Source organism: Bos indicus, chromosome 19 (genome assembly GCF_029378745.1).
Source record: "Bos indicus isolate NIAB-ARS_2022 breed Sahiwal x Tharparkar chromosome 19, NIAB-ARS_B.indTharparkar_mat_pri_1.0, whole genome shotgun sequence".
NCBI lineage: Eukaryota > Metazoa > Chordata > Mammalia > Artiodactyla > Bovidae > Bos > Bos indicus.
In genome coordinates this window covers 23,648,739-23,669,706 of record NC_091778.1, presented here as the reverse complement: position 1 = coordinate 23,669,706, position 20,968 = coordinate 23,648,739, and the positions used below count along the sequence as shown (strand labels likewise).

General features: G+C 49.3%; 1 protein-coding gene across 7 annotated transcripts in view; it reads right to left on the bottom strand.

The window, feature by feature from the left end:
• RPH3AL (rabphilin 3A like (without C2 domains)) overlaps positions 1-20,968 on the bottom strand; it is a 139,330-nt gene that overhangs the window by 36,515 nt on the left and 81,847 nt on the right. For 6 of the 7 annotated variants that reach the window (XM_070772811.1, XM_070772813.1, XM_070772809.1 and 3 more), the window contains exon 5: positions 17,084-17,170. The exons of the other annotated variant lie outside the window; for it this stretch is intronic. In XM_070772811.1, coding sequence (XP_070628912.1) covers positions 17,084-17,170 — 87 coding nt within the window. The remainder of the gene's footprint in view (positions 1-17,083; positions 17,171-20,968) is intronic. 7 annotated transcript variants of the gene reach the window in all.

Below are 20,968 nucleotides of genomic sequence, written 5' to 3'. Positions count from 1 at the left end.
CGGCAAAAATTGAAAACAGAGATGCGTCCAATCTGCCTAAAAAATGGCTCAAAAGTCTAGTTCATTTGACCAACAGATGAATTAAAATAAGCTCCAGGGACTTTCCTGGTGGTCTGGTGGCTAAGACTCTGCACTCCCAATGCAGGGGCCCTGGGTTGGATGCCTGGTCAGGGAACTAGATCCCACATGCCACGACTAAGACCGGGTGCAGCCAAATACAGTGCCAACGAACAACTGTGGTGTAGGGGAGAGTTAAGGGAGGCCTCTCCCAGGAGTATTTGCATATTTGCAATTTAAAGATTAACACCTTAAAACATATCAGGGGTGTGTGTGTATGTGTGTGTGCGTGCATATGTGTGTGTGCTGGTGAGCCAGTGAGAAAGTCCCCACCAGCCCCCTACCCACCCTAGGCCCCCAGTCAGAGTGAACAAGCTCCTCCTGCCAGGAAAGTACAACCCCACCCTCCTGAGTGTTGTTAGTTGCCTTTCAGGCTCTGCCTACGGGGGCCAGGCCTGAGCCTCACCCAGAGAAATTAAGCTCCAGCAAAGCCAGAGAGCACACACCTGCCCCTTCTTCTACCTCCCCACCCACGTGAGCAGCTCCTTGCTCAGTCCTGGAGTGGGAGCCCTCCCCAGGGCCTGAGCAAATTTCCCCTTCATTTCAAGTGGGTTTTTGAGCAACCAGGTCAGCCTGGGTGGCAGGTAATTGCGAGCCTAGCGGAAAAGAAAAAAAAATGCAGCAAGAAGACATATTCTGAGGGTGCTATCTGTTTTCTTGACAGATAATTTAAACACCTTGGTTAGATTATTTCAGAACCAGAGGAAATGCCGTGGCTGCCATTAACCCCTGGTGAGGGGCTTGTGGAGGCGAGGTTTCCGCACAGTTACTGGTGAGGAACGTTTGCCAGCTCCAGAGGGAGGTGGCATCCAATAAGGGCTCGTGATGGTTGTGGAGCAAGTGCCCCGGAGTCAGAGAGGATGTCTGGGACAGGCAGGCCAACCTTCAGCTCTGGCCTCACCCTCTCCCCCAGCCCCCGGGGCACTTCCCCTCCCCCTCCTTTGCATCTCCCAGATCTGCAACATGGAAAGGTCCCTAGAAGTCACTGAGAACAGAGCCCCCTGTCTTCCTTCTCTTTCTGGTTCCAGAGAGACTGTGTTCTCCTTGGTCTAGGATGGTCTTGTAAGTTTAACAAATCCACAGGGAAGAATGACGCTTTCACCACTGCTCTTGTTGTTTCTGTTCAGCTGCTAAGTCGTGTCCGACTCTGTGTCCCCTTTGACTGCAGTACGCCAGGCTCCCCTGTCCTTCACCATCTCCCAGAGTTTGCTCAAATTCATGTCCATTGAGCCAGTGATGCCATCCAATCATCTCATCCTTTGTCGCCCCCTTCTCCTCCTGCTCTCAGTCTTTCCCAGCATCAGGATCTCTTCCAGTGAGTCTGGTTTTCATATCAGGTGTTGGAGCTTCAGCATCAGTCCTTCTAATGAATATTTGGGGTTGGTTTCCTTTAGGACTGACTAGTTTGATCTCCCCACAATTCAAGGGACTCTCAAGAGTCTTCTCCAGTGCCACAGTTTGAAAACATCAATTCTTTGGTGCTCAGGGTTCTTTATGGTTCAACTCTCACATTCATACATGACTACTGGAAAAACCATAGCTTTGACTAGATGGATCTCTGTCAGCAAAGTGATATCTCTGCTTTTTAATATGCTGTCTAGGTTTGTCATAGCTTTTCTTCCAAGGAACGAGCATCTTTGAATTTCATGGCTGCAATCACTGTCCACAGTGATTCTGGAGCCCAGGGAAATACAATCTGTCACTGCTTCCACTTTTTCCCTTCTATTTGCCATGAAGTGATGGCACCAGATGCCATGATCTTAACATTTATTTGACTGCACCCATCTTAGCTGTGTCATGCAGAATCTTTCATTGTGGTACACTGGCTTAGGTGCCCTGTGAAATCTTCCAGGACCAGGGATTGAACCCGAGGCCCCTGCATTGCAAGGCGGATTCTTAACCACTGGACCACCAGGGCAGTCCCTTCCACAACGGTTCTTAATTATTTGCTTTGCCAACATTGTCCACCCACCTCCTTTTACTCTTCATTTGCATGCAGCATGAAATCCCTTTGAATACCAAATATTTAACTATCTTCCCTGTTCCAGCACAGATCTGAGAGAGGGCAAGTGAGCCACGGTGGTGTTTGGCTCCAAAGCCAGCCTCTGTTCCCAGATGGAGTGGGCTGTGCATGGGAAATGAATAGGGCTGGAATCAGAAAATTGGACAGGCCAATTATACTCAACCAGGTCTTTTCAGAGGAGCTCCGTGATTTTGATTCAATTCCCAGAACAACAAACATGCCGGTATGTAAACACAGTCTCAGAAACAGATTCTGAAGCCAACATGAAACAGTTTCTGGGCTGACCGCTACACAGTAGGGCTCATGGGTCTTCATGGGTGTGTGGTCTGAAATCACAGACACCTTCCTCGGTTATGGATTTGATTACTGCTTCATTTTCAATCGGTCTTGTTCCTTCTTGGGGAAAACCTATCATTCTGAGGTTCCATCACCTTCTCTGTCTTCCAGATTCCTCATTGTCTCTGTTATTGTTTTTAGCTTTTTGTTTTTTTGTTTTATTCCCCCCTCTGCATCCTGGGAGATTTTAAAGGCTTTTCTCCATATCACTGATTCAAGCTGTTTTGGGTCTGATTTTTGGTGATCTCTCATTAACTTTTGGGTGTGTGCCTGTGAAATCTACTATACACATCAAAGTGTATGAAAACACAGTATGTTTCAAAGAACCACATTCAAGTAAACACCTGTGAACTCATTAAGAAATTAAATATGACCGGACCTGAGAAAGCCCTGTAGGCCGTCCCTGCGTTCCTTCCAAAAGTAACCACCATCTGGAATCTCGTGTGAAGCAATCTTTTGCTTTTCTATTTTTAAAAAACTGCTTATGTAAAATTTCTTTTTATTTATCTGTTTTTGGCTGCACTGGGTCTTCACTGCGAGGAGCAGGCTCTCTCTAGCTGCTGCAAGCAGGGTCCACTCTTGCGTGTAGTGCGCAGGCTTCTTACTGTGGCGGGTTCTCTTGCTGCACAGCACAGGCTCCAGGTGCACGGGCTTCAGTAGTTGCAGCAAGCGGGCTCAGTAGTTGTGGTGCATGGGCTTAGATGCCCTTTTGCATATGGAATCTTCCAGGACCAGGGATTGAACCTGTGTTCCCGGCATTGGCAGGTGGATTCTTAACCACTGAACAGCCAGGGAAGTCCTTACTGTGCATTTATAAGTAACACATTTACTGTTACCTGTTTTTGAACAACATATTTTTGAGTCATTTGTGTATTTATTCTTTAGCGACTTGTTTTTTTCCTTTGCTCATTGGGTTTTTTCTTTTTAATATTTATTTATTTATTTTTTCTTTGGCTGTGCATAGCTCAGCTGGTAAAGAATCTGCCCACAATGCCAGAGACCTGGGTTCGATCCCTGGGTTGGGAAGATCCCCTGGAGAAGGGAACAGCTACCCACTCCAGTATTCTGGCCTAGAGAATTCCACGGACTGTATAGTCCATGGGGTTGCAAAGAGTTGGACACGACTGAGTGACTTTCAGTTCACTTCAGGTCTTAGTTGCAGCATGTGGGATCTTTAATTGTGGGATGCGGGATTTTTTTTTTTTAATTGTGGCATCCAAACTCTTCATTTTGGCATGTGGGAACTAGCTCTCTGACCAGGGATCGAACCTGGGCCCCCTGCATAGGGAGCATGGAGTCTTAACCACTGGACCACCAGGGAAGTCCCAGCCTGTTGGGTTTTTAATTCATCCTTTGGAATATACCTATTCCACCATGAAAGGACATTGAGCTGGTTTCCAGTTTTTGGCTATTACAACAGATGCTGCTATATGCATTCTTGGACACATTTCCCTGGGAGTGGGTGTGAGGGTTTCTCCAGGCTGTACAGGTAGGGGTGGGGTGTGAGGCTGAGCATCACATGTAGACGACATGGAAGAGGTGCCAGGTGCAACGCTGAGATGAACCAGCCGGGTCACCTACCAAACAGACCTCTCTGATTTAGTTTGCAAACAGGGAACATTAGAAGTGGGTCCATGACCATGACATGACACTCTGGTTGATGGTGAGGGGGATGGAGAGCAGTGGGCAAAGTTCAAGGGTCAAGAGAACAACCAAGTACTGGGACTCGAAACCAGGTTCAGGGATGTAAGTAGTTAGATAAGAGTCAGGGCCAGGCTGGGCTTCAGCTGTGGGCGTGTTAGCTCAGGCTGGGGTGTAACAACTTACAAAGTCAGGGCAAGGAGGAGGAGGACAGGGACCCAGGGGTCCCCCAGACAGAGGGTATCACTGTGTTGGCCACTGAGGGGGAAACCTCCATTCACCTGCCCTGTCTCCCTCCAGCCCAAGGGCCATCCTGGAATAGAAAGGCTGACTCCTGAGGGCAGTAAAAATCAGGAGGAGGAAGCCCGTCCAGTGGCAGAAGCCTGTCAGCCCAGGCTCTGCACGCTCTGCTCTGCTCTGCTCTGCCGCCTTGGACCTTCACGTAAGGTGCCAGGGCTTCTGTTTAGCTGGAAGAGTGAAGACACAGGGCCCCACGTCTGGCCCAGACAAGGACCCCAACAAAGGCCGGTTCTCTTCAGCTTCTGTTTCTCACAGAGTAATTTTCTGGCCCTGCAGGAGGACACGTGTCTTGAGTTACTTCCTCAGGAGAGGGAATGGGTGTGTATTTCAGGGTTGGGCACTGCCTAGGAGCTTAATAAATAGCTCCTAAAGAATGGAGCCTCACTTCCCGGTCCGCATCTATCAGACAGCTGGCTGGGGAAATCACGCCAGCCAACATTGTTTGGCATCTGAAAAAAGGGCCAGAAAATCTGATTATTGAAATTTCTATCCAGATCCATGCAAGAAAATGACCACATTCAGATTTCTCCCTAGCTTTTCACCTCCCTCCCTAGGGCCACGCAGAGGAGGGTGTCATAGCAGGGTAAGCCAGGTCATGCAGACTCAACAGAGGAGGAGAGGACAAGCAGGTTCTGGTGTCAGGATGGTGCCACATCAACTGAGGACAGGGACAATGAAGCCGTGGTCACACAGGCCACAGGGTTCGCACCCTTGCGGACCGCTGAGCACGTGCGTTGCTAAGTGGGAGGGGCATCCAGTGGTGGGACAGACAAATGCTAGGACCTGCTGGTGCTGTTCCTGATGGGCTGAAGGCTTCCTGTTGGACCATGTCATCTCCCCAGGCCAAAGAGCCTCCGCGGACCAACCCCTCCCACACTTAACTCAGGGGACCCCAGGACCCTCCACGTGGAAGGTGGGGAGCTGGCTCCGTGTTGCTCTGGGAACAAACGGGCACTGGGGGTGGCCCCATCCTGGGCTGTTTTTCCCCTGAGAGTCACCGGCCTCCCTGCTATACCTCCTTCGTCTTTGCTCCCATATCTCTGCCTCAATGGAGAAGGCAATGGCACCCCACTCCAGTACTCTTGTCTGGAAAATCCCATGGACGGAGGGGCCTGGTAGGCTGCAGTCCATGGGGTCGCGAAGAGTCAGACATGACTGAGCGACTTCATTTTCACTTTTCACTTTCATGCATTGGAGCAGGAAATGGCAACCCACTCCAGTGTTCTTGCCTGGAGAATCCCAGGGATGAGGGAGCCTGGTGGGCCGCCGTCTATGGGGTCGCACAGAGTTGGACACGACTGAAGCGACTTAGCAGCAGCAGCTCCTCCTCAAAGAAGCCCACCCTAACTAGTCTCCCTACCACTGTTTTTTCCACAGTAAAATATACAATAACATAAGATTTACCTTTCTGACTATTTTTTGGTGTACACTCCAGGGGTACCACATGTATCTGTACTGTGGTGTGTCCCATCTCCAGACCTTTGTCATCTTCCCACACTGAAACTGTGTCTACCAAGCAATAATTCCTCATTTCTCCCCACCCATCTGGCAACCACCCTTCTACTTTCTATCTCTATGAATGAGACTATTCTACAAACCTCAAATAAATGGAAATACTACAATATGTGTTCTTTTGTGTCCAGCTTATTTCAATTAGCGTAATATCTTCAAGGTTCTTCCATGCTGTAGCATGTATTAGGACTCCATCCCTTTCTAAGGCTCAATTATATGAAAAATAATTGGCATAGGCCACATTTTGTTTATCTATCCACCCCACGGTAGGTGCTTGGGTTGCTTCCACCTTTAGGCTGCTGGGATGCACAGCATCTGTTTGAGTCTCTGCTTTCAGTTCTTTAGGATGTACATCTAGAAGCAGAATTGCTAGATCATTAATTTTTTGAGGAGCCACCATACTGTTTTCCACCATGGCTGCGCTATTTTAATTTCCCACAGTCAATGCACAAGGTTTCAAATTTCTCCACATCCTTGCCAACACTTATTATTTCCTGCTTTTAAACATTAGCTACCCTGGGACTTCCCTGGCAGTCCGGTGGCTAAGACTCTGCACTCTCAATGCAGTGGACCTGAGTTCAATCCCTGGTCAGGAAACTAGATCCTGCATGTTACAACTAAGATCTGACACAGCCAAATAAATAAGGAAATAAAATTTTAAAACAAACAAACACACATTAGCCATCTTAATGGGTGTGTCATGGCGGCTGGTTTGCTTTCAACAGAGCTACCTCTTCCCTTTCCTACACACCCCACTCCTGATTTCTGTGCCCTGTTTTCTAACATATACATATCTATGGAAGTTGCTTAGCTATTACTTTGGCTATGTTTGTCTTCTGTTCCTTCTCTCCTCCCCTGGTCCCTGCTAAAATGTAAACCCAAGGCAGAGATGTTTGGCTGATTTGTTCATCACTATTTTCCAAGGGCCTAAAACAGTGCCTGCTGCTGCTGCTAAGTCGCTTCAGTCATGTCCGACTCTGTGCGACCCCATAGACGGCAGCCCACCAGGCTCCACCCTCCCTGGGATTCTCCAGGCAAGAATACTGGAGTGGGTTGCCATTTCCTTCTCCAATGCATGAAATGAAAAGAAGTCGCTCAGTCGTGTCCGACTCTTAGTGACCCCATGGACTGCAGCCTACCAGGCTCCTCCGTCCATGGGATTTTCCAGGCAAGAGTACTGCAGTGGGGTGCCATTGCCTTCTCCAAAACAGTGCCTAGCACATAGTAAATAGTCAATGACTACTGTATGAATGAATGAGTGAATGAATGGATAGACAGTAGAGTTGTTAGAAGGAGTTTTAGAGGCAGCCACGAAATTAAAAGACACTTGCTCCTCGGAAGAAAAGCTATGACAAACCTAGACAGCATATTAAAAAGCAGAGACGTTACTTTGCCAACAAAGATCTGTATAGTCAAAGCTATAGTTTTTCTAGTAGTCATGAATGGATGTGAGAGTTGAACCATAAAGCAGGCTGAGCACTGAAGAATTGATGCTTTTGAACTGTGGTGCTGGAGAAGACTCTTGGGAGTCCTTTGGACAGCAAGGATATCAAACCAGTCAATCCTGAAGGAAATCAGTCCTGAATATTCATTGGAAGGACTGATGCTGAAGCTGAAGCTCCAATACTTTGGCCACCTCATGCGGAGAACTGACTTACTAGATGCTGGGAAAGACTGAGGGCAGGAGGAGAAGGGGGCAACAGAGGATGAGATGGTTGGATGGTATCACTGACTCAATGGACATGAGTTTGAGCAAACTCAGGGAAATAGGGAAGGACAGGGAAGTCTGGAATGCTACAGTTTATGGGGTTGCAAAACGCGGATATGACTGAGCAACTGAACGACAACATCGGCTTCAACTCCTGGCTCTGTTAATTACTACCTAGTGTCTTTGGGGAAGTGACCTACTTTCTCTAAGCCTCAGTCTCCCCATCTGTCACATGAGGACAACAGTGAATACATCAGGAATACATCTGTCCAATGATCAGATGAACTGAGATACTGACCGGCCTGTAGTAGGTATGGAGTTCATGTTGCTACTCAGAACCAGATTAGACTCCCAGGTAGGACATTGGGCTCAGCAGACTAGAGCGCAATAGTGAGAAAGTGCGTTCCCTCTTGGATCAGACAGCTTCTCAGAGCACTGAGTTCTTTCTCCTGTGCGTGGACACAGGCTCAGGTAGGCACCCTGAGAAGGAGCAGGGAGAAGGTGGGAGACCACTCTGCCTCCCCAGAGGAGGAAGAGGAAATTGGGGGTCCTCCTCCTGCTGCTTCTGCTTGCGTGGGAGGCCAGGGACCTGCAGTGATAGCAGTTCTGCTTGGCAGAGCCGAGGCATGTGGGAGGTGACCAATACACTGAGGAAGTGTGGCCATCCGGGTCCCCTGGGGCCACGGTGCCAGCAGCCCAGAGGGAGCCAGACGCAGGTGGTGGGGCGCTCAGGCAGCCGCCCCCGCTCGCCCCAGCACCAGCCACCCACCCCTGAGCGCACTCACGGGCCTCCGGAGGGGCCCTCTGGCAAAGCTGTTTGCAGCTAAAATCCAAACTGCAAGTAACAGCAGGGCCAGAAGAGAAGCAGCGTGGGGAAGCAGATGGCAGTCTGTAGTGAGCACGGGCTGCCCGCCTGGGAGACAGGTGCCACGAGGCTGCTGGGCTAGGCTGGCATGGCTGCTTCCCACAGGCGCTGGCGGGGGGCCTGGAAGCCCCTGATCCTCCCAGCCTCCTGAAGGCTTGTGCCAAGATGGACCCCCGCCCCCCGCCCCCACAAGGGCCTTAACTGTCTACTGGTCACCCTCCAGGCTGGGTGGGTTGAGACGATTGAAAAACCACCATGTGAAGCCATGTTCCTCCTTCTAGTCAATCAACAAGCAGGAGAGAGGGGCCAGAGGATGAGATACAGACTTAGCATCAGGGGGCCCTGTGGGACCCCAGCCAGGGTCATCTGTGGTAAGACTTCATTCAGGGAAATCAGAAAACCCTGCTGGGGAAGGGTCCTAAGGTGCTCCAAACACGGAGTCCGCTTTCCTCTTTTGCAAATGTCTTTCAATCAACAAACCTTCAGAGCACCTTTTATATGCAAAGCACTGCGGGGAAACACAGTGAGTGTTGGTGCAGCCCGGCCTCTGATGAGTTATAATCAGGATGCGGAATGACACAGGGAAAGCACGGCGGAAGGATGGACGCTGAGTGGAGAGGAATGCTCTAATTGTACTAATCAGCTTCCCATTACTTATAAATTGCTCTTCTCCCCTTTCTAGCTCATCCCCCTCTGAGCATGCCTGCATCCTCATAGAAGCCTTCTGACTCCAAAGGCAGACATTTTAGAGGCTGGAGGAATGGTTTCTAGATTCCTGGGGAATCTGGATTCCAATTAACTTCCCCCTGATTACCATTTTGAGTGAGTCATTTTTTTTTTTTAATGAATTGGATTAGAGGCTAAACAATCAATGACATAAATTTCTGGCTTGCAACGTCATGTTAGAAGCTCCCATGTAGTCCTTCTCCAGCTTGCACTAACACACCCAAGAAAGCAAGTGAATCAAGGGCACGCAGACATCAGCACAGAAGCGATCTGATGCTCAACCTACAGTCAGGCTCCCCTCTGAAGACAGGCAAGTGGGATGGATGAAATGGGAGACACTGGTCCACCCACCTTTGTCTGCTTGGCAGGGGTCAGGGTGCAGGATCAGGGCTGCCCCTAGCTGGCCTTCCTGGTGTAGTATGTCTACGAGTTTCCGGTGCCCTCCCTTCTCCAATTCTGTCTTTATGGATGGGACACAGATTCCCAGAAAGTAACTAGGTGGGAGTGGGAAGGAGCTGGCAATGGTGAGTTGCATCTGGGAAGGTATATTTTCTTAAAGTAAAGCTCAGTTGTGGGAGGGTGGGGAGAGCTAAACCAACTGGCTAGTTTTCCAAGTCCTCCCTAGTTCTGAGGGCCAGAGGGCCAGGTCTCAGCAGAGAGAAAGCGCCTCAGAGGAGGAGCAGAATCGAGACAAAGGAGAGGGGCTGTGGTGGTGCTGCCTCAGGTAAACCCTGGGCCTGCAGAGCTCACAGCATCAGAAGGCGGGTGAAGGCACAGGTGCAACCACCAAGACCAAACACAGGAAACCATCAAACTCAGACCAAAAACAAAGAATCAACGACATGAAAAGCTTTATGATTTTTCAGAATGAAGAGAAAAATAAAAAGAACTTGAAAATGATGAATATAGAAGACAGAGAGTGGAAATGTACTCATCAAATTAACAGGGCTCCCAGGGGGGCCTTCCGAGATCCCACAAGCTGCAACTAAAGACCCGGCATGCAGCAATGAACATCCAGCAGGGCCAAATAAGCAAAAACAATAAATTTTTAAAAAGTGCGCCCCAAAAGAAAGCAGAAGAGTTTCAGAACAAAGCAGTAAGCAAAAACATAATTGAAAAGCTTTCCTGAATCTTAGACCCAAATACGTTTGTCCTAGACAAAAATCAATGAAAATGACCTAGGCCTAGTCAGATAAAATTATTAATTTCCAAATATAGACATAAATAATATACTAGGTTATTAAAAAGGGAACAAAAGCATAAGCCTGGCTTTAGACTTCTCCCTCCCGTCTCCGTTCTTGACTTGAAAACTACTTTACGCTGAGCATCAGATCTTGTCTGCCTGCCGCGTCCTGTCTGAGCTTTGACTTCAGGGCATGTATCTGCCTGCACCTGGAAACTGGCTTCCCTGCGTCCTGTCACGTACATTGCATCCTGGAAACTGTCTTCTGGGTCACCAGGTCCCTCTTGGGGTTCCGCAGGGCTGCCTGATGTGCTAGTTAACTGGTCCACTGGGGATGTCCCTGATGGTCCAGCAGCTAAGACTGGACTGCTCCCAATTCAGGAGCCCAGGTTTGATCCCTGGTCAGGGAACTTCCCTGGTGGCTCAGACAGTAAAGAATCCGCCTGCAATGCAGGAGACCCAGGTTCAATCTCTGGGTGGGGAAGATCCCCTGGAGAAGGGAAAGGCTACCCACTTTAGGATTCTTGCCTGGAGAATCCCATGGGCAGAGGAGCCTAGTGGGCTGCAGTCCATGGGGTTGCAAAGACTGAGTTGGACATGACTGAGTGACTAACAGTTTCACTCACAAGGAACTGAACCCCGCATTTCACAACTAAAGATCCCTGATGCTACAGTGAAGACCGAAGACTCCAAGTGCCCCGGCTAAGACCCGGCATGGCCAAATACGAAAACAAACGGAACAGTCTGCTCAGGGCTGTCTCAGTCCCTTTTCTGTGTCTTTAAATCTTGAACATATATCGGAGTTTATTCATTTACCAACAAGGAAACCAGGAAAGTGACCAAGGAACATGCCCGTTCACAGAGGGAATGGAAATGAAGTGGGACAGGCAGCTGCCTGGCTGAATGCTTATATAAGCAGCTGATTTAATTAGGTAAAGACTGTAGTTTCATGTGGTCACAAAAACGTCATCTTCATGGCAGTTAGTAGAGTGGAAATCAGGGGCCAGGGACTCCTAGCTATTGGGAGTGCCAACCAGGGATCAAAAAAAAAAAAAAACCAATTAATAAGAAGCAAATGATAAGGAAACATCTGTGGCTGTTAATGGGAATGACAAGGTTTACTGGTCTAAAAAATTACCAAAGTATCATTTGATTGAGTTTTCAAGTTCATTAATAACATTTTTCATTTTTAGAAATGAAAATGGTTCATTTGGGTTTTTTTTTCCCCAAATTTCCTTGCTCATTTTTCAAATGTCTTATTGGTCCAATTTGACTTCTATTGCTTCTCTTATCTCTTTTACTCAACTTAAAAACTTATTTGGACTTCCCTGGTGATCCAGTGGTTAGGACTCTGCATTTCAACTGTAGGGGGCACAGGTTCGACCCCTGATCAGGGGACTAAGATCCCATAAGCTGCATGGTGCCGTCAAAAAAATGAACAGTAAATTAAAAATTCAAACATTTCTTTCACAGTCTCAGTATTATTTCTGGTTCCTTGAGTACCAATTCTCCTAGTTGCTACATTTGCCTCCTCTCCCTCATGGTGGCTCTTTGCTCGTGCGATCGGTTAGACAACAGACAGCAAACTCACAGAATTTTGAGTGGGAAAGATGACCATTGATTGCATTATCAGTCAAGTCATTGTCTTTTTTCGTATGAAAGCAACAGCTATCATTAGACTAGCAAAAGACTCAGAAATACACTGTCCACATGTCATTACTTAAGATTGCATATACCAGCAAACTATAAATCAAATGCAATATCTCAAGGGTCTATAAGAAAAGAGTGAGGACTTCCCTGGTGGTCCAGTGGTTAAGAATCTGCCTGCCAATGCAGGGGACGTGAGTTTGATCCCTGGTCCGGGAAGATCCCACACGCTTTGGAACAACTAAGGCTGTGCACCACAACTCCTGAGGCCCGTGTGCCTAGAGCCTGTGCTCCACAAGACAGACCACTATGACGAGAAGCCCACAGGGCACAAGTAGAGAGCTGTCCCCACTCGCCCCGCTGGAGAAACCCCACGCACAGCGACAAAGACCCAGCACAGCCGGAATGCATAAATAAAATTTAAAAGAGGGACTGTAAGTACTGATGTTTATTTTTCCCTTCTAAGCATCCATTCTGAGGACAGAATCTCAAATGTGGGCAAAGAGCTAAGTACACAGATATATAAAGCAATTAGCAATGAGAAGGAAAAAGGAAATAACTCAGATGGCCTAAATTAGCAGAATATCCATATGACAGAATGTTTACAAAGAATTATTGATTACACTGAGAAGTGCTTACGTTAAAATGTTAATTTTAAAACAGAGGTTCAACAATACAAAGAAAAAAAAAGACACAGAAAAAAGAAAGCAATTATGCCAAAACATTAACAGTGATTGCCTCTGGATGGTAAGATTATGAATTTTGGGGGTGCCTGTATTTCTTTATGCTTTCTACACATTGTGAGTGTCAATGATTCATATTAATCTTAAAATCAGAAAAGAGTAAAATGTATATATTTTTAAAAGTGAAAACTTCTTAGGGTGACAAGTCAAGAACTGAAATATCTGGGGTAATATTAAATAAGAAAGATAAAATATCATGATACTAACTCTAACATTACAGTCTATAATTTATTCTCAACACAGCAGCCAGAGCATTCTTTAAAACTCGGGGGAGTATTCAGGGCATGCCTTTCCTCTCCTTTAAGACTCCCCATTTCACTCAGAGTAAAAGCCAGAGTCTTTCCAAAGGTCTACAAGGACCAATATGATCTGGCACCCTGGCCACAACCCTGACCTCCTCCCCCGACTCTGACTCTGCACCAGTCACAGTTCTCCTAACTGCTCTTCAAACCTACCAAGGACACATGTGCCTCAGGGCCTTTGCACTTGCAGTACTCTCTGCTTGGAATGCTTTCTGTCCACACAGCCACAGAGTGCGTTTCAGACCTCAGCTCAAAAGTCCATTTTATCAGTAAGCCCTTCCTCAACTCCTGCATGTAACAGCAGCTACTCCCATCGCCCTCTTCCTGAGTACATTTTCATCATCTGTGACATGGCAGAATTTACGGTATTGCGTGTGTGGTCTCCATCTCCATGAGAAGAGCTCTTTTGTCTGGCACATAAAATATGCTCAGTAAATATGCATTGAGTACCCAAATGAATAAATGCACGAGATTGCAAACTCCTCCAGAGCAGAGGGGCCGAAGCTGACACCACCACATTGCTGAGGGGCATGCAACAGGTAGCGGTGCCAACTGGACGCCCCTGGGACACGTAACCAGCATTCAACTCACTCCAGAAAAAACACTTACAATTGCAGACAAAGAAGACAGAAGGGAAGAGTCAAATGGAAAAGAACATAAGAGTGTTGGGGCCGAGTGGTAAGAGAGCTTCTAGCAAAAAAATGCAAGTTCTTCCATTAGGACGAGTTTTTTTTTTTTTTTTTTTTCTTCTGTAGGACAGAACTCCACATTTTTATCACAGATTCAGAACCGGCTCTGTGTGGCACCGAAAATGACATTTCAAATGCTCTTTCTATTTAGCTATCTCTTTGTTGTGATTAGATATTTTTCTGTGAAAAAAAAGCATTAGGAAACCAATTACTCTGTCACTCTCCCACCCCCAAAGGAGGCAGGAAAATGCAGCATCTGGGTATGGTACTCACAGGCACCCAGACTCAGACACAAAGACTTTCAGGGCCCACCCACACCTCCTAAACATCTAGTCTGCCTGGTCACGTGGAGGGGGGATACAGCATCCTTGATCTTGCTCCATTTTATCGGCCTCTAGAAATTCAAGGGCAAACTGATAGCATACTGCATAGCCTCATATTCTTTGCCGTAGGAAAGATAAGAAAATTCATCCTAAGCTATTTTGGACTTTTCTGGGCATTGGAGCGCTCTGGAGATTAGGACATGCTGGTGGTGGACACTGTCCATGGTAGCTCAGGACTATTAATGAGTTGAGGGGCACTCGTGACGGGGCTGGATGGGGGCAGCTGATCCCCCGCCAAGCCCCCCACTAAATTATTACATTCGCTGAATTCGTCTTTTCTTTCACTCCTCCTCCCTTTCCTTGACAATTCTTTCATCTCTGTCCTCCCACACCTCGGTTGTGTCTTTTCATCCTGTTCAGGTGTCTCCCACAAGATACTGTTTTAGGAAATTTTCCCATCTTGTGAATGCCTGCATCTTAAAAAAAAATTTTATTGGAGTAGAGTTGCTTTATAGTGTTGTGTTAGTTTCTACTGTACAGCAAAATGAATCAGCCATAATATATACACATATATCCCTTCTTTAGGGGGGATGCCTGCATCTTCAAAGGGACCCCTTGAAGCCCAGAAAACCTCAAATTCAAAGGGGGATTTTCCAGCTGGGTGAGCGAGGAGGGCCTCTAATATTGACAGAGTACCTATTCTGGGCTGGACATTCCAGATGCTTGGTATACTGTTAACGATGTTCCCGAATTCTCACAGTATCTCCAATGAAATAGGTATTATCGTCTCCATTTCAACAGGAGAGATCAAGGACTTCCGGGCAATAGAGTGTAGAGTGGTAGTTCACATCTAGAGGCCCTGCCTGCTATCTTCCCTATTTCGAAGATGCAGCCAGTGATATATGAAGATTCCAACAAAGAAGCTCAACTGTGCTCAAAAACAAGGTCTACATCTTGATGGATCGGAAACTCCCTATGTTTATGATTTTGAGGGGCTAAAGGCACAGCTTGCTGGCTCAGGGTCTGGAGGCAGGTGGAAGCAGCTGGAAGGCTGGTCTTTCAAGGGTATGGGGACTGAAAGTGTCCCGTGGGAGGTGGGGGACCAGAGCTAGAGTTCCTGAGAATGGAGGCTGGTCATCCTCCACTTGGGAAAGGAGGCTGAGAGAAGCAGAGGTGCCACTCCAGCCCTCTCCTAAGAGTAAAGCTGATCTACGGATGTGAACACTGATACAGGCTGGAAGAAGTACACACATAGCCAGGGCCTGGCCAGACTGCTTATGGCTTTGATGTTGGACTTCAGGGATAATCCCATTATTAATGCAGACACACAGCTCATCACTAACCCAAGAGAGCTGGCCCTGCGCTGAGGGACCTCGGACCTATGTGGAGGCAACTCGAAATCACTTGGCAAGGAGAGCTAGGTGGAGGTGACGAGCAGGGGGAGAAAGAGAGAGAGAAACTGACTCCCACTCAAGATGAGTGGACAAACCTTAATTCTCAAACACCCTATCATGAGAGAGACAGCCAGCGAAGAGTTAGTGAGCTGCAAGGCAGTTCTGAAGAATTTACCAACAAGTATCTCAGAAAAGATAAAGAGAGGACTTCCCTAGTGGTTCGGTGGTTAAGAGTCTGCGCTTCTACTTCAGGGGGCATGAGTTCAATCCCTGGTCAGGGAACTAAGATCCGGCATGCTGCAAGGTGTGACCAAAAATTAAAAACAGAAAGATAAAGAAATAACTGAGAAAGCACAGTTGGGAGCTATGGAGGATGCATGGAGGGGCTCAGAAAAGTATCTTGCAGGGTTTCCAGGAGACTCAGATGGCAGGGCAGCAAGATTCAAGGATGTCATGGCTGAGGACTTTCTGTAACTAAAGACATTTTACAGATCTTAGGATGAAAGGCGCATATTAATCATCAAGCAGATAAGTAAAAAAAGTAAATCCACATGTGGATAGCCTGGAGCATTCTCCCTCCCCCTGACTCCTCCTGTTCCTGAAATTTCCGACCCATGACCTTCCCCAGGAGCAGCCCGACAATGTCCTTTACTCTTCTGGCCCCGCTTCCGATCCTGGTACAGGGAGGAAAGTCCTGGGTGTGGGGGTTAGGAGACATAGGTTCGAGCCTCCCCATCTGTTTTCACCTCAGAGTCCTCACTGAGCCTCGACTTCTTCCCTTAAAATGGGATCAGAACTAGAATGATGGAAACTTAGAACCAGAAGGGACTCTGGCGACAGCGTCATCACAAGACCACGGTGTTAGACCCACTAACTAGCTTGGTGACCACAAGATGCTTAACCTCCTGCATCCACATTTCCCCATCAATAAAAGGGGATGATAATAGCGTTCATCTGTGGGGTTGCATGGGGGATTCCCAGGTAGCGCTGGGAACCTGCCTGCAAATGCAAGAGACTTGGGTTCGATCCCTGGGTTGGGAAGATCCCTTGGAGGAGGGCGTGGCAATCCACTCCAGTATTCTTGCCTGGAGAATCCCATGGACGAGGATCCTGGCGGGCTGCAGCCCACAGCATCGCAAAGAGTCAGACACGACTGAAGCATGAGCACACACATGGGGTTGCACAGGGATGAAATGAATTCCTGCATGTAAAGGACTTCGCGTGGTGCCAGGCCCAGAGGAAACCTTCAACCCGGAGCAGCCATTTCTGTTATGATAAATACAGCCCCCCGCAAATGTCACCTGCGCCTACACTCAGTGCGAGGGGCTCCCTGAGGAAACCAAGGACCCCAGGCAGAGCAGAACTCGGGCCCACTGTGGCCGCTATGCTGGGGAGCGCCAAGCCAGCAGACTGCCCCTCCCCACCCTTGCCCCTGGCTGCCCTGGGTAGGCCACCCTCCTTGACCTCCTGCGAAGCCCCTCTAAGCAACCAGCCATGAACCTCCCCCAGTGCCAGTGTGCCCCGCCCCGACCTGACCGGTCCCTCCCCGCACCCCACTGCCCTGGGTACCCTACCTCTCTCTGCTCACTGCAGATCTTACACAACCACAGGGGCCGTTTCTGGCTGGGAGAGGCCTCGATCCCGCATTTGGTGCAGACTTTCTACGAGAGAGAGGACACAGGAATGTAAATACTCAGTCCCTTCCTCCCCGGCTGAGGGGCTGGGAAAACTATCACCCAGGAGCCCTCGTCATCTTCCGAGGGCACGGTTTTTGCTTCAGAGCCCCAAGGGGAGATGACCCGAAGGACACAGATCATCTGAACCCAGCAGCTGGCTGTGGGGCACCAAGGATGCATACCGTTCCTTGGATGGCCGCGATAGAAATTCACCCCCAACAAGTACATCCTGTTGGGATCACATCAAAGAAATAAGCTTGCTGAGCGTCACAGCTGCATGACGTTCAACAGCAAGGAACTGGAAACAACCCAAACGCCCAGTACCAGAGGCGGAGCAAACACAACCAGGATATGGCCTTCACAGGCAGGCTGCATCGCCCCTGGAAGTGCGGGCAGGAATGATGCTATTCAACAAAGAGAACATATACATGGATATAACCACGCAGAAAACTCACTCGTGTGCCTGACAAGGTGAGGCGATGATGTAGTGAGAAATACCAGTGCCCGCTTAGGCACTTCCTTGATGCCAAGGCCCTTCACTTACCCATCCCAGCCACCCCAGCATACATAAGTGGGCCCATCTTGCAGGGAGTAGTTTGAGAAAGTCCTCACGTTCACACACCAAGGAACAGACTCAGGTCTGCCTCTCGAGCTGTTATATAATAGCCTCCGGACACATAAGTAGCCAGAACCTAGTTTCTGCGGCGTTTTTCCTTCTACAGAATTGCTTAAGCTCATCACTTCTAAATGCGTATTTTGCTTCCTCCAAATGCACAGCCACAAGCAGCAGTGGGAAAAGCCAGATGAAACGCACCAGGAGAAGAAGGGGACTTGGCGGGGGCTGAAACCTCGTCCCGGCTAACCCGTCAGAGTCTGATTAGGGGACAGTGTGTCCTCCTTACAAAACAGTCACACCAGCTAATCAATCAGTCTTTCTGCCGCCTGGAAGCTGCCTGGTCCCTGCAGGGTGGGGAGCTCTCTCCCTCCCCCTCCCCCTAAGGGAAGGCTGGATCCCTGGCTTGGCCTTTTCTGCAGGCTGCCAACTGAGCAAGGAGCACACCTCTCTGCCGAGAGGGAAATGTCACCAGCTTGGCTTTCCCGAGCATGTTGTCACCACCTGATGGGGAGGCTGAGCCTCAGGAAGTGGGGAGCCAGTTCGTGGCAGGAGGGGAGCTATGATACATCATGGGGGGGTGGTGTCTGCGCTGGCCTCCATTTGATGCTCAGGTACAAGAGACATCACTTTTCTTTGATTTCTCCAAATACACTGTAACCGGCTCCAAGCTCAGCTCCCTCCAGGTTGGCAGGACAGTCCACCCCAGTCTGATTAGGCCTGGCTCTCACGAAGATCTCAGGCTTGGGGTCTTGGCAGTGCAGTGTGACTGGGAAGGGTCCCCTGGGTGCTGTGGGGCCCAGCCACTCCTGTGCCAGACCTGGGCTGGGATCTGTGCCAGGCTGGGGCTTGGCCTCTCTGGGGGCCCGCAGACTGTCCGCCTGGAGCTCCAAGTCATCAGCCCTGACCTGGTTTGGAGATCTCCCTCCCCGCCTAGAGCTGCCTCTTGTTGCCCTTCCCAAAGTTCGCCCCAACCCTTCTACCTCGAGGACAGGGCCCCCCATAAGCCCATAAGTTGGGCCTCAGGAAACACACATGGGCCCCTCCTCCCCGGGGTAAAGAGAGGAACGAGGTGCTGAAGCCACTTGGCTGTTTTTCTTGCTCATCCCCATGACCCTGTGTAGATGAGGGAATGTGAGCCAGCCACCACATCAACTCAGTGCAAAGGGAACACTGCAGTCATGTCAAGGACAGCCAGGCCTGGGGGAGGCACTAGCTTCCCTGCCGAGTGGGCTTTCACTGAGCGGAATTGCCCTGGGCAAGTGAGTGCTGGCTTCTAGGGGTTGACCGTCTCATGCTTCCTGCAGCCTGAAACTGTGTCTGAGCATTAGACAAACCAAGTCTACCTTCTGGGCCTAACTCACATGCTCCATGTGTTCCTTTTGCAAAGGTGCATCCCGGCCCAGAACATGCTCAGGGAAAGGGGGGGTGGCTCAGGGTGTGGCCACAGGATACAGGCTCTGGGGCAGGAGAGCACAGAGTCTGCCATTTTCAGGCAACCTTAGACTTGCAACTAACCTTCTCTGGGCTTTGTTTCCTTGTCCTGAAAACGGTGGTAACAAGCAGGTGCATGCCACCTCTGGGAGGATCAAGGGAGCTGATTCACAAAAGTGCTCATCAGCACAGTACACGGTAAGAAGCCAGGCAGTAACCAGAGTACTGCATGGCCATCTCAGTAAAGGATACCACACCCATCAATCATATAGGCCCAAACCCAGAATCATCCTTGATCCTCACTCTCCCTCATACCCACCTAAATAATCCATCTCCAAGAACTCTAAATCTCACTCAAACTGTCCGCCCCCTCCACATCCACACCTACCTCCTTGTGGCCTCAGCTCGCACCCCTCTCCCTCTGCTCCACCGCCTGGCCCTCTACTCTCCAGCCCCAGCCATGCTGACCTGACTTCAGGCCCTCTATCTGCTTTTCCTGCACCGGACCTTGGCACCTGCTGCTTGCTCCATCTGGGATGTAGTTGGTCACACTCTCTGCTTATCAGCCTACTTATCCTTCAGACCTCGGCAAAAGCACAGCTCCTTCAAGGAAGCCTTGTCTGACTTCTTACCCAGTTGGAGCTTTCCTACCAGGCTCTTGTCTCTTCTCCTCCACTGAGATCTCATCCTCATCCTCCTGGCTATGTAACTACAGTCTCTTCCCCTACCAGGCTGTGAGCTCCTGGAGGACAGAGGCCATGCCTGTTTCTCTTCATCCTCCTGGTTCCAGTAGCAGCATCATGAATTGTCGTAGAATAAACGAAGGAGCAAAAAAGAGCTACTAAAAAACATATCTAATGAATGTATTTATTTGGCTGTGCTGGGTTTTAGTTTTGGCATGTGGGACTTTGTTCTCTGATTAGGAGTTGAACCTGGGCCCCTGCATAGGGAGTACAGAGTCTTAGCCACTGGACCACCAGGGAAGTCCTCCAAGAAGAGCTACTTTTAATATTACACCTGAGAAGGCAAGAGGGGGTCCCTCCTGGAATTGTGCTGACCAGCTTGGGGGAAAAGACACACAGAGACAGGAAATACTCACTTGGCAGCTGGGGGCAAGGAATGCCTGGTCCATGCTGAGTGATGCTGACTGGTGGGGCAATGGGAGACCAGACCAGGAAGAGCCTCGTCCAGGGTGCAGTGTTGGGGTGGGGGTGGGGGTTGGGAAAGCTGCCAGTTGGCCTCACTCTTAAGTGTACAGCATGAAGCCAGGCTGGCCTGCCCACAGAGGAAATGACACCACTGGTCCTTTACTAAGAGTAGGGGGCAGGAATGTGTGCCCTGCCCTCCACGTGACCACTCCTGATTGCTCCCCCCTCCTCTGGGGATATCCTGCAGGCCACCTGTGAGTGCAGACTGGGTCCAAGGTCTATGGGGCGCCCTCCTCAGCATCCCCATAATCCAGGCTACTTGGTTACCCCAAGACTCTCTGGAACTCCACCCTCCATCCAACATCATTACCTTCACCATCCCACATTGCTGGCCAGAGTCAAAGGTGCGACAAGGTCTGGGAGACCACAGAGCTCGGGCACCTCACTTCCAGGCTGGCCTTCATGTCCTCACTGGGAGCCCCTGACTCATTCCACACAGAGCCCCCATTCTCCACAGCGGGTCCCCAAGTGAGAAGTGAAAGTGAAAGTCACTCAGTTGTGTCCCACTCTTTGTGACCCCATGGGCTA